Below are 13,786 nucleotides of genomic sequence, written 5' to 3'. Positions count from 1 at the left end.
ACAAACAGCAAACATTTACAAACTCTAAGATGAATAAGTTTGCCGTCTAACCAGTGACTCGCCTTTGGGCACTGCATGGTCTCAAGTTGGTCGGTTCATCTTTGTCACAGGAAGACAAAGTCAACAACTGTCAAGAGTAATAGAGGTAAACAAGATATAAAGAAAACATAGCAAAAAACCAAAAAACAAAACGAAACAAACAAACGTACTTAAACTGAAACCAGAATCACTGAAAAAATAGATTAACTTAAAATGTCTGTTAGTGCGTAAACCTACAGGACAACACAGTGTCACATGAAAAATATATGGGGTGAAAAGTGTTCAAAGGAGGGTGAGCATGCCAATGGAACCCCACCTACACAAAACTAAGAGGACACCAACATCTGGGCGATTGGCAGCCATCCCCGAGATCAGATCCCAGCCACATGAGCCTGAAGTAAGTGTCTGCACAGGAGGTCGCAGAGGGAGGCCCAAGCCAAAGACATCCACTATCAGTTCATTGGTACAGGTCCAAATGAGACGAGACCAACCGGGAACCCGCCGGTAACTGGCCGCCAGGGGCAGACAGAGCACAGGATGCACAGCCCCAAGAAGCAGATTATTTGGTTTTATTTCATTTTTTTAATACATCAATCGTCCATGGGCAGTCACTCCAGATGTGTCTCTGATGAAGTTGTATCAAAGCCCCTTTATACGCATACATGAGCCCTTTCATGCATGAATTAATAAAAAACAATGCAAGATTTTCTTTAAATACAGTATTTTACCTCTACAGACAAATGCAATGATACTCTTTCTGTTTATTCATGATATTTACAATTGATAATGACTTATGATTTATTTTAATGTATTCAATAAATATCTGTAAAATAGGATACCATGTAATCAGAATTATACTATGTAACTCTTTTAAAAAATATAGCTTTATCATTTTTTTTTCTGTTTTATCACAAATGCAAACTTGCATAATTACTTTTTGCTCAATGATACCATATATTGCTTTATTCTTCATTGAGTGCCTAACGGATAACTCTAACATCCACTCAACTGGTTTATTTACAAAAATACCACCCTCATTCGTAAATATGCACAAAAAAACGCTTGTAAATAGATGCCCACTATAGGGGACACTATGCATGAAATGATATTATTTATGGTCCTGATTTTTAAGCCATTTCCCACAATGTTGCGCCCTCTCCTGGCGCCAGTAAGAATGGCCATTGTCACTGTTCAGGAACGGCAAATGCCTTTTGGAAACGGCAAATAGCCGCTTTAACAGAACGACAAACACCGTTTCCAAGCGGCAATTCAAGTCTAGCAGTTTTAACAAACCTATCTCATGACAGACAGACAGACAGATAGACAGACAGATAGACAGATAGATAGATAGATAGATAGATATCCATCCATGATTAACAGGCCGGGTAGGCTAAGATGGTCAAGCTAAAATAAAACTATAAAGAATACCGAAGCATATAAACCTATAACCGATGCAAAAGATGGCAAGTGGTGTTTTTTGTTTCTTTTTCAAAAACATGATTCATTTTAACAATCGAAAATGTGGACAAATCCCCCGTAGGAAATAAATGAATAAATAAATAAATTAGTAAATAAATAAATAAATAAATATATGTACACAAGGTTCCAAATTAGCAAATATTAAATGTGCTTATACTTTAGTGGGTGGTCCTGCTGTAAGAGGTTCACGACCAATCAATCATGACAAACCAGTTAGAGGCGGAGTTTGCTGTTGGGAAGAGGCGTTGGCCGTTCTGCAGCAGCTTAAACATGTGAAGAGGTGTCACTTAGCCTTTAAATTAAATTAAAATGGCTTCAACAGCCAAGTTTCTGCACATTTAATGGGCATCAGGTGTTTTGGAGCAAGGATACACCGGAACCCTACCAGACTGGAGTCTTTATTAGCCAGTAGAGAAAGACATCTGTTGTTGTATAGACGATCTTTGTTGTAGGAGTTGGACTGAGGTTAACGCGCACTGATCTCGCGCACAGACAGCTGTTTCTGCGTGGAGACCCAGCTGGACAGACGACCATGGCACCTGGGAAGAAAAACAGAGTGTTTGTCATTGGTGTGGGAATGACAAAGGTATTTTATTTCTATCTTTTGCATCAGTTTTAAGACGCTTCCGTGGCGAAGTTTGGGGGTTAGCATAGCTAGCTAACGCAAGTTAAACTGAGATAACTAGCAAGTAAAGTTAAAGTTAACCAGGAGTTCATGGTGTGAAGGACTGAGGGGGGTAACTTGGCAGTTCTTGTTGTGCAAACAGTCCTCTGACTGCTCGTGGTACATACCAAAACATTACCAAACCCAGTTATCCCAAAATAAACTAAAATCCATGTGTTTAACATGGTTTATTGTAATGATGAAGTTACCTAGTTAGTTCCTAACTAGTGTTAACTGAATGGCCTACCTACTTCGTAACCATATCTACTTATCTGATGCCTGCTGTTTCAAGGTTTCTAGATCATAGTTCATGTTCAGCAGAGGAACAAAGTGGGTCAAAGGTTTTCTCTTCAGTGGTCAGATCTGTTAAAGTAACAACACAGCTAATGTTATAACTAGTTAAAGTGACAATAAAGAGGTTTCTGGGTTCCTATCTGCATGACAGCACATCTGGTGGATTTAATTTGTTTATACTTATTAAAAACTAATTTCATGCTAGCTAGTTAGATTTAATGGGGTTTGTAAAGGTAAGTAAAAGATCTAGAGCGCAGATATGTTTACCTAATGTCAAAAAAGGACAAGAATACAAGCTGGGAGGGATGCTTGCACATTTTGTTTGTTTTATGAATGCAATTTATACTAAATACCTTCAGCTCTAAGATGGCAAAGTCAGGAATGTCCATAGTCATTGATACATTAAGATATTAAGTCAATATGCTAGATGTAGGGGTAGTAGTTTCTCGATACAGAGTTAAAATATTCCAGTTTATATAGCTGAAGAAACAATGTTGGAGTCACCACACATAAAAATGTCTGTTTAGTTTTTTAAAATTTAGACAAAGGATAAAGAAAATGCCTAAATAGTTTTATTTAAACAGCTGATGTGAGGGGGCATAGACTGCTAAGGCAAGGGTGGCCAATTCTGGTCCCTGAGAGTCAGATTCTTGCAATGTTAGGAGTTTCCCTGCTGCAACACACCTGATTCAAATGAACGGGCAATTGGCAGACTTGTGCAGAGTTTGATGTAAAGCTCTGCACAGGCTTGCTAATCAAGTCTGATGTTTGTCAGGTGGGTTGCAGCAGGTAAATTTCTAACTTTTGCAGGACTGCAGCTCTCGAGGACCGCAGTTGCCCCCGCTGCACTTTGGTATTTCTGCACATAAAAATGCAGACTGAGGACTCAAACTCATGTGGATGGCCATGGAGTCAGAATTGAGAAAGGTGGGGGTGAATAGATATTTTTATTAGATCTTTTTTTTTGTTTTCTTCTTCTTTTTATGATTATTATTGTTAATAATATTAAGTTTTTCCACCTGTGTGTTGTAAATAAAGTGTGTGTTTTGATAAGTATGCATTATGAGAAAGTGATAGACGAAAAAAACTCACCCTCAGGCAGCATAAATGATATCAGTGTCCACAGAAACACTATCTGTTAATAAAATACCTTTCAGAAAGATTGAATTTAACATGTTTTTCGTAACATGTTATCCCTGATTTGCCTGAATTTTCTCTGTTTTGGTGCAGTTTGATAAGCCCGGAGCCAGAGACAACTATGACTACCCGGATATGGCAAAGGAAGCAGGTCCTCATATTTTTACAATTATGGATGTTGTTCATTCACTAAAGTGACACCATGTATAAGTATTTACATCTGTTATTAAAATTGTTGCAATTTTTGTCTACAACATAGGTGAACGGGCTCTAGCTGATGCAGGAATCCCATATTCAGCTATTGAACAAGCATGTGTGGGATATGTCTATGGTAAGATGTTGTTAAAACATGTAATACATAATATAGGATAAGTTTATTCAGTCAGCAATCATCAGTTAATATAAATACAACAATAACGCCAAATGTTTCACAGACTGAGCAGGTTGAGGCAGAAGCTAAATGCTCATATATGCGTTGCCTACATTATAAATTAAAAACAACTGTCAACAACTGAAAATGGAAAAGAAAATAGAAGTAAACCAAAAAGAAAAATAATTTGTGCTTAAATTTCTCAAAATTTATTTTACAAACCACTATTTTAAAGACTCGTAATGAATTACACATCTAAATTGTTCCAAAATAAATACATTTTTTAATACATTTAACAGCTTTTTGCACATTAAACATACAAACACATCTGATATACTTGCTTTCACGTGTTGAGAAAAACCTTAGAACAGAATCTGGGAATAAGTTATGTTAATATCATCACTGGATTCTTGTTAATAGTCAGCTTGCAAAAGGTGCAAATATTTGATCATTTTAAGGCCATATAAAATAACTTTAAGGACATAATACGCCTTATTTGGCACTTCTGTCTCAGGGGACTCCACATGTGGGCAGAGAGCCATTTACCATAGCCTGGGCCTGACTGGGATCCCCATCATCAATGTGAACAACAACTGCTCAACAGGCTCCACGGCTCTCTTCATGGCTCGCCAGCTGATCCAAGGAGGTGAGACGGAACAAAACCTTCAATATCATAAAGTCAGAACCTTTTAAATGGTAATGGTAGCTTTCCCCAATACAGATTCCTAATGGCTGTGGTTTGATGTAGGTTATGATGGCTCATTATGATGGCTGTTCCACTAGGTCCACCTTGCTAGTACAAGGTTGGACCTTGTTTTGCCTTCAGAACGGCCTTCATTCTTGGTGTCATGGATTCAACAAGGTGTTGGAAACATTCCTCAGAGGTTTTGCTCTGTGTTGACATGAAGCGTCACACAGTTGCTGCACATCCATGATGAGAATCTCATCCTATATGATGAGTCTCTGTGAATTCTAGCCTCAAATTCCTGCTCTTAGCTGACAGAAGTGCCACCAGATGCGGTCCTCAGTGGTTATTTGAGTTCCTGTTGTCTTTAAATGATCTCCAACCAGTCTGCCCATTCTCCTCTGATATCAACAAGGCATTCTGGTCCAGACAACTGCAGCTCACTCGATAGTTTCTCTTTATCAGACCATTCTCTGTAAACCCTACAGATGGTCGTGTGTGAAAATCCCATTAGATCAGCAGTTGCTGAAATACTCAGACCAACAACAATGCTGCATTTAAATCCTCTTTCTTCCACATTCTGACGCCCAGTTTGAACTTCAGCAAGTCGTCTTGACCACGTCTACATGGATTGAGCAGATATTTGTTCATAAAAAGTGTCTGGTCCATGTGAATAGAAACAGTGTCTGCAGAAATATGTCTGGAAAGTTTTCTTTGACTTCGCAGGTCTTTCTGATTGTGTGCTTGCTCTTGGTTTTGAGAAGATGGAGAGGGGGTCTTTGTCTGCCAAGGTATGCTTCTACATGCTGTTTACAGTAAATGACGAGTCGGAGTTCATAAAATATTGTTCACTTTGTCATGTCTGGAATTCTGTTACAAATGTAATTGTTGCTTTGTGTGTTACTGCTGGTCATTTTTACTGGAGACCAAGTAGTTCCTGCTGAGATGACTGGTCAAACCTCGTCCCCCCCACTAAGTTAACACTGACCAGCTGTACTGACTGCAGGAACTTTGGGGTTTATTTCCACAACTACTTTAGTTTCCTCCACTGCAGGAGAGATCATTTACTCCCAGCATTTTATTTCTTCTAATATAGAAAGGGATAGCATTTGCAAGAATTTGATAACTACAGTTATTGTTTGCAAATTTACCAGATCGTAACTGTTTCACCCTGTTAAGCAATCTGTGAGCTGGAGTAGTTACACAAGGTTAAGAATTAACAAGCGAGAGAACCTGTTCAGGGAATAAAAGCATTAAATTAGCTCAGTATAACACCAATCTGTGGATCAGGAGTGTCCTGCTCTGGTCATTGAGGGCCACAATTCTCCAGGTTTTCCATGCATCCCTGCTCCAACACGCCTGACTCAAATGAATCAGTCATTGTGCTTAAATTCAAAGGCTGTTTGATTAAGTCAGATGTGTTGAAGAAGCAGGAATACATGGAAAACCTGCAGGACAGTGGCCCTCGTGTCTTTGGACACCCCTGGCTTAGATCATTATTATTTTATAATTAGATTATTTAAACTACGATGGACTGGCGAGCTGTCCAGGGTGTACCCTGCCTTTCGCCCAAAGACTGATGGGATAGGCTCCAGCTTCCCGCGACCCTTCATTGGACTAAGCAGTTAGGATAATGAATGAATAGATTATTTATATTTGTTAATGTGTAACAAAAGAAATCGTGTTTGGATGAAACTGTGACTGTATTTTAACGATCTTGGAGAAACCTGTGCATAATGTGGGTAAAGGCCATAAAACCCAGTTATCCTTGGAAATCTACAATAAATTCAGGAGGGTTTATTTTTCCTTTTACATCAATCTTGATGTGTCCCTGCGATGGACTGGCGACCTGTCCAGGGTGTACCCTGCCTTTTGCGCAAAGCCAGCTGGGATAGGCTCCAGCTTCCCCGCGACCCTGAATTTGGATTAAGCGGTTTAGAAAATGGATGGATGGATGGATCAATCTTGATGTCACATTCAAATATTCCATGTATCCCTGTTCCAACACACCTGACTCAAATGAGTCGGTCACTGTGCAGATCTTTATTGGTTGTTGGATCTGATTACTGTGAGCCAGGTGTGTCAGAAAAGGGATACATAAACACCTGGGACAGTGTAAATGGGTCCTAATCATGGCGAAGGTCACAGCGGTGGCAGTCCTGTAGCACCACCCCAAATAAACCTGTGACAGGGTTTGGTGTGATTCTTCTGTCCCACACTGCTGCAGTTGTGTTGAAAGCCTCCTCCCAAAAGCCTTTCAGCATCTGGCAGGACTGGAACAGGCGATCGGCCTTACACTTGGACCGTTCTCGTCACACTGCAGTTAAAGTCAGATAACAACACAGCAGTGGTTATATCTCTTATAAAGAATGTCTGGAATGTTTCCATATACAAATATATGTTCTTTCTCTGACACTCTGGTTTTCTGCCTTCTTTACAAACTTTGTTTAAAATGCTTGTAGTTTATGGATCGGACCAATCCCATGGACAAGCACATGGAGGTCATGATCAACCGCTACGGGATGGTGGCAGCACCAGCGGCACCACAGATGTTTGGCAACGCTGGCAGGGAGCATATGGAGAAATATGGTAATACACACAGCACAAGTGCACATGGCAATTTTAAACATCTTTATACTTTTCATTATGTAGAAGTTTGGTTGTTTTTTTAATTGTTCCTATCGTAACATTACTGTTAACTTGAGTAACATTATCTTCACTCTGTCACCATCAAATACATGAACGAGAGAAACTAAGTAACAGTAGAGACTCACATTGATTTCAGAGCTTCATGGCAGAGAACAATCCAAACTAAAGGAACTAGTTCCCATTGGTTTAGTAAAACACTGCAAAGTCAGGAAATGTGGCTCAGACTAGGGCTGCTCGATTATGACAAAAATTATAATCACCCTTATTTTAACTGAAATTAAGATCTTGATTGTTATAACACAATTATCCAGTATTTTAAACAACGTTGCGCGTCGTGGTGTTCCAGACTCTGTGTCGCGCATTGTAACCGTCTAGAGCAAGGTTCGGAGTCGTTTAATCTGCTTTTACCGCTTATATGGGGACTCTTTTACGTCGGCCTCGATGTTACTTTTTATGCCAAACAACCGCTGTCAGGCTGCAGCGCGTTTCTCTCATTCACCTGTTAAAAGACGGCTGATCTGAACCAGCTGGTTAATGCGTTGCTATGGTAATGCCCCGTAACGGAGGGATATTACAGTGATTTAGCTACCAGAACTATGTATAGGAAAATAATGCAGCCAGTTGTCAGTGACAATGGTATAAACTATGTTTAGGTGAACTTCCACAACCTACTGCAGTTATTCTACATCGACCTGCAGGTGGAGCCGACTGAGACTGGCCGCCTGGGAGTGCTTTAGGACGGGAGAGGCTCCCGCTGCTCCTTCCTTAAAGTAACTGCAGAACTATATGTGCCTTCAAGTCAGTCGCCAAAACACCAGAAAAGTCTCTAATAACTCCAGTAAAAGTTGCTAGATTTGTCGCTTTTAACAAATAAAAGTCTCCAGATTTAGCGAGAAAGTCGTCAAGTTGGCAACAGTGTCTGAATGAAAGCAAAGCGGCTGTGGGAGGAGTTTACAGCACAGCGCTGCAACGCCAGAGACGCTCGATTAGCAGCTGAAGACAGCAGGAGAGGAAACTGCAGAGAGAAAAATAATCACACTCTTTTAGTTTTATGATGGTTGAAACCCCAGATCGTAGTTGAGATTAAAATCCGATAAATCGCCCAGTCCCAACTCAGTCGTTACATAATTTGAAAATGTTGGCTTCTCTTTCAGGCACAAAGCCGGAACACTTTGCCAAGATTGCCTGGAAAAACCATAAACATTCCACCAACAACCCGTAAGACAGCCATCGCTGCAGTCGTTCTCTTTAATACCATCTCCACAGCTGTTCATATGTCGTTTCTGTTCCTGTTCCTGCAGCTATTCCCAGTTCCAGGAAGAGTACAGCTTGGAGCAGGTGATGAAATCCAGGAAGGTGTTCGACTTCCTTACTCTCCTGCAGTGCTGGTAATTATCACAAGCATCAAGACTCTGTTAGCTTTTGGAACTGTGAACATAGCTGCAGGGAAGAAACTAAAAAAAATGGTCATTCCTGACACGACTACTGTTCCTGTCTCATCAGCCCGACTTCAGACGGCGCAGGCGCTGCCATTTTGGCCAGCGAGGCCTTCGTCAGGAAGCATCATCTGGAACAGCAGGCAGTGGAGGTTGTGGCTCAGGAGATGGTGACTGACCTGGCTTCCACATTTGAAGAAAACAGCTGCATTAAGATGGTAACACTAATGAGAAATGTCTTGTGGAAAACTTCACTCCTGCAAGTGTTTGTGACAGTTTATATTTGTTTAGGTTGGATACGACATGTCCCGGTTGGCAGCAAAGAAGTGCTTTGAAACTGCAGGTCTGAAGCCGAGTGACGTCAACGTGGTCGAGCTGCACGACTGCTTCTCAGCCAATGAGCTCATCACCTACGAGGCTTTGGGTTTATGCGCAGAAGGTATGAATGGAGCTCCTGGACTAGACTCCAGCTCTGAAGTTGTTGGAGGATTAGAACAGGAGCGCTTCTTCCATTTCTTTAACGTGCACAGATTCAAGGATCCATCATCGTGGTTCGTGTTTAATCACAAATGGAGAGAAATTTATACATGAAAACACCTAAGTCAGTTTATTTGTTTAAAGTAGGAACAAATCCATCTAAAGTGGGATGTTGACAGTGGAGTCAGTAGTTCTATTCTAATTATATTATATTATATTATATTACATATTATATTACATATTATATTATATATTATATTATATTGTATTGTATTATAATTCTAATTATTTTATATTATGTTATGTTATGTTATACAGTCCTTTTAGCAGAGGCTTTTCCCAAAGTGATTTACGTATAAGAGTGAGAACAACATAAGCATGAAATCAAACAGTTGAGGACATCGAGGTGCTGGTGGACTGCTGTGCGTCCAGTTGGACGCAGGCGTTGACATGTAGCGCTACAGGCTGTTTTTGTTTTGTTAGTGAGTTTACATGTTCTAAACCACCTCTGGTTTTTATTGCATCTATGTCCTCGTGTGTAGAGATATGTAAGTGGAGTCATGCTGCAAAACATAGATACAAAACATGGAAATGGTAAAAAGATTGGTTTACGTGGTTTATGAAGACAAAATAAATAATATTTGTCACCCAGAATGATCCTTGAGGGCTGTTTTGCTTTTTATTCTCATCAACCAGGATTCAGCCTTTCTCATAGACTTCTATGTTTCCAGCAGAAGTATTTGGAGGCTAAAACCATCACACACCTGCAATATACTGTTAGTTAAAGATGGATTTATAACAGAAAATAATCTGAGAACTTGTAAGTTCATGATTGAAGCCTGATTTTCTAATTGCACATGTTGTTTTCCCCCCTAATTTTTACATTTACACAATAGAAATTATCACAGACAAAACTACAGGAACAGACATTTGTGATTTTTATTCTGCCTGATCAGGTTGGACTGACATCTGGACCCGTGTCACAGCGCAACCTTTTTATTGATTTTTTAACTGTACAGTACCAGTGCGACTGAAATACACGACAAGCTGGATGGACTGGAAATACAGCCTCCATATATGCAATGTTGTATTTGGTTTGGTGATTCCAATGACTGTAATAAAACAGTAAAAATCACGTCTCTGTTTGCAGGTAAAGCTGGAGAGCTGATCGACAGAGGAGACAACACGTATGGCGGCAAGTTTGTGGTCAACCCAAGCGGTGGTCTCATCTCTAAGGGACATCCTCTGGGTGCAACAGGTATGCAGAGCTCATGACTCCACTTTTAAATGGTCACATCTGCTCCATAAACCATTTGCTGCGGATGTTTTCATGGCTCGTTTCACATGTTAGATGTACAGTTCGAGGCTCCAAACGGACTTCCTCATAATCAGTAATCAGCGTGTCTGAGAGCATGTTTATCACTTGTTAAACTGTTGAAAATATTTGACGAGGGCTGTTATGTCTCCAACTTCATTAAGTAAACGCCTGCTTTCACATGACTGTCCCAAGACCGTTTTAATTGCTTCTTGTTTTTCATGGATCGTTTCTATGGACAGCACACAAGTGAGAAATATCATTTTATAAAGCCTTTTAAAAACTATTTGTTTCACATTGACAGTATATTCTTTTTTTTTCAATTCAGCATTTTCTTCTTTATGATGTTTTGCCTTTAAGGAATAGCTGTAATATTTGGGCATTCGGATGATTCATAGCAATGCTTTCTTTCCAGAATATTGTATTATGATGAACAACTCTCCTTCATTTGGGTAATTCTTATAAATTTGGTTTCATTGTTGAATAACCTTTCAGAAATCGGTCACTTTCAGGATAGATTTCTCCTCTTTAAGTGCATATTCAGGTTGTTGTAGTTAAGTCTCTGGCCACCAGGTGGCATCAGTCTCATGCTGATGCCTTCCTGGTTAGCAGTAAAAAGCGATCCTGTGTGTGAGGAGCTCGGCTGCGATGACTCCTTACCATGTCATTTTTATGTCAGCAAGGACGATCAAACCGTGCAGCTCCCTCACATTGCTCTATCAATAATGACTTGTTTTCTTTATGGTAGCATAATATATAGTAATTATAGTACTCGCTGTGAGTCATTACCCCCCCACCTCTCCCTGTGTGCAAACTGAGCACGTTCAGCAGAAATATTTGCAGATGCTGTGCTGGAACTGCATCTCTGGAGGAAATTATTAATTTTTACATGATGATGTGACTTTCAGGGATCCCTGATCGCCATCAGTTCATCGCTTACCATCTTTGTTAAATTAACACATCATTTCATTTCCCTTCAAATGTGAAATAAAAAGAAGCTTCTCGACACATTTTTGCTCTGAGAAGAATCATAGAAGAGCTACTTCTTTATCTGATATAGAGGAGTAAAAGTGCCACAATGTATTAATTAGATAAATGATTAATTAATTTATTAAATGTGTCATTCATTTATTAATGCATTAAAAATAGAATTAATTCATTAAATGTGTCATCAGTTATTTAAAATTGAATTAAATGCACAATAATATAATTAAATATATCAGTAATTCATTAATTGCATGTCATAGTGAAATAATTTTATTATATGTGTGTATATGTATGTATAAAATGTATATTATTATGTCTATTATTATTTATATGTATAAAATGATTTCATTAGCATTTTCATTCATTCATTCATTCATTTATTATCCTAACCGCTTTGTCCAATGAAGAGTCGCGGTATCTGAGCATTTTGAATGTGAAATTGTGGGAATTTATCCTTATATTAAATTTAATTACATACCAACCTGCCTGCCAACCCTGGACAGGGATGGAGCGACCTTGATGCTACACGTCTATGATGAAAAAGTAAATGAAAAGTAAAAGTAAATGTTGTTGTTCCCCTTTCGGCTTTTTTCCCTGAAAGGTTCGCTACAGCCAATCACCAGCTTTCTAACTACCGAGCTGTGATGGAGGAACTATGGGCTTGAACTTTGGCACGTTTTATGTCGGATAGCCCTCCTGACGCTGACGCGTCCCTCCGCATTTATCCTCAGAGAACACTTAAGCCCCCCATTAACCTGCAGTGTAGGGGGAGCAGGAATCAAACTGGCAACCTTGAGGCGACAGAAGCTCTACCTGCGGCTCAGAGCCACCTCTCTGAAGAGTTCTGTAGCTCTGCATTGAAATGAGCTCATTGGTAGATATATATTGAATTGGTATTTAGACAAGTGCTTGAGACTAAGCAAGTACAGCTGATTATGAAAGGCAAACAAGTCCTTCCCCTTTAAGTCTTTTAGCTCGCTGGGATAATGGGAGAATTCAAATCTCATTAAGCAGACAGGATAAAATGCTTAACAATAGCTATAGCCCGAGAGCTGTCACTGAAGCGATTGCAGAGTAAGTTGTCAGATTAGGAGTCATTATGGCACCTCTCTCAGCGAGCATACTGCTTTACATTTAGAGACTTCTCTGGTCCTTTCACAGAATGTCGATCATTTGCTTATTTTAAGCAATCAGGCCCGGTTTTATATAAACAGAAACCATAAATGACCACCCATGCTCTTTTTTTTTTTTTTTTGTTTTGTCAGCTTTTGCTGTAGGGGTGGCAGTGGCTCAGGTGGTAGAGCCTTTGGTTTGAGTTTCTTGAGTCTTTGAGAGCTAAGGTAGGATTCAGGATGGATGCTGAATTAGCCGTCAATAGGAGGCCTATGATGGGGAAACATGGCAAAAGTTCTGTAGTGTGTCTTTAAAACACCCAGAACTGTTATGATGAAGTGGAGATGTGGACCCAAACACAGAGATGAGAAAGCAGGGAGGTGTAGATTCCAGAAGGTTTAATTAACAGAGGTACTCAGGGAGACTAACAACCATGTAAGGCAACAAAATGATCCAAACACAACTGAAACAGAGGGGTACAAAACACTGGAACAAAATGAGACACAGGTGAAACAAATGAACCCAGGTGAAACCAATGAACAGAAAATCAATGAAGCTAAACAAGAACCAAGAGAACTAAACAGGAAAAAGTACAAAATAAAACAGGAAACTAGAAACTAAGGCACTGAATGAAACCACCACATCAAAACAGAAACCACCACATCATAACAGTACCCCCCCCCTTAAGGGCCAGCCACCGGATGGCCCAAAAAAGTCCAGAGTCCAGAGATGGGTGGGAGGAGGGGGCCCGGAGGAGGGACCAGGGGAAAAGCAAAGTCCAGGCGCACAGGGCCGGGGGAAGAGACCAAAGGGCCCAACTCTGGAGGACGGCCGGGAGGCCGAGACGACGGGGGCAGGCCTGGCTCTGGATCCCCCTCATTGGATACTGGAGATGGAGGAGAAGGAGCGACCTCCTCGCCGGACACTGGAGACGGGGGAGAAGGAGCGACCTCCTCGCCGGACACTGGAGACGGAGGAGAAGGAGCGACCTCCTCGCCGGACACTGGAGACGGGGGAGAAGGAGCGACCTCCTCGCCGGACACTGGAGACGGGGGAGAAGGAGCGACCTCCTCGCCGGACACTGGAGACGGGGGAGAAGGAGCGACCTCCTCGCCGGACACTGGAGACGGAGGAGAAGGAG

The 13,786-nt window shown here is 40.6% G+C and overlaps 1 protein-coding gene across 1 annotated transcript in view; it reads left to right on the top strand.

Moving 5' to 3' along the window:
- Positions 1-1,771: 1,771 nt before the first annotated feature.
- scp2a (sterol carrier protein 2a) overlaps positions 1,772-13,786 on the top strand; it is a 34,606-nt gene continuing 22,591 nt past the window's right edge. Inside the window, exons 1-11 of the mRNA XM_079243966.1 lie at positions 1,772-2,104; positions 3,707-3,764; positions 3,873-3,944; positions 4,498-4,629; positions 5,395-5,459; positions 7,131-7,257; positions 8,472-8,535; positions 8,619-8,705; positions 8,821-8,971; positions 9,045-9,192; positions 10,381-10,488. Of these exons, the coding sequence (XP_079100092.1) occupies positions 2,051-2,104; positions 3,707-3,764; positions 3,873-3,944; positions 4,498-4,629; positions 5,395-5,459; positions 7,131-7,257; positions 8,472-8,535; positions 8,619-8,705; positions 8,821-8,971; positions 9,045-9,192; positions 10,381-10,488 (1,066 nt within the window). The 5' untranslated portion in view covers positions 1,772-2,050. The remainder of the gene's footprint in view (positions 2,105-3,706; positions 3,765-3,872; positions 3,945-4,497; positions 4,630-5,394; positions 5,460-7,130; positions 7,258-8,471; positions 8,536-8,618; positions 8,706-8,820; positions 8,972-9,044; positions 9,193-10,380; positions 10,489-13,786) is intronic.

This window comes from Telmatherina bonti (assembly GCF_933228915.1).
Source record: "Telmatherina bonti genome assembly, chromosome: 7".
Classification (NCBI taxonomy): Eukaryota; Metazoa; Chordata; class Actinopteri; order Atheriniformes; family Telmatherinidae; genus Telmatherina; species Telmatherina bonti.
Note: the sequence above shows the minus strand (reverse complement) of the source record. Positions and strands in the feature narration are given on the sequence as shown.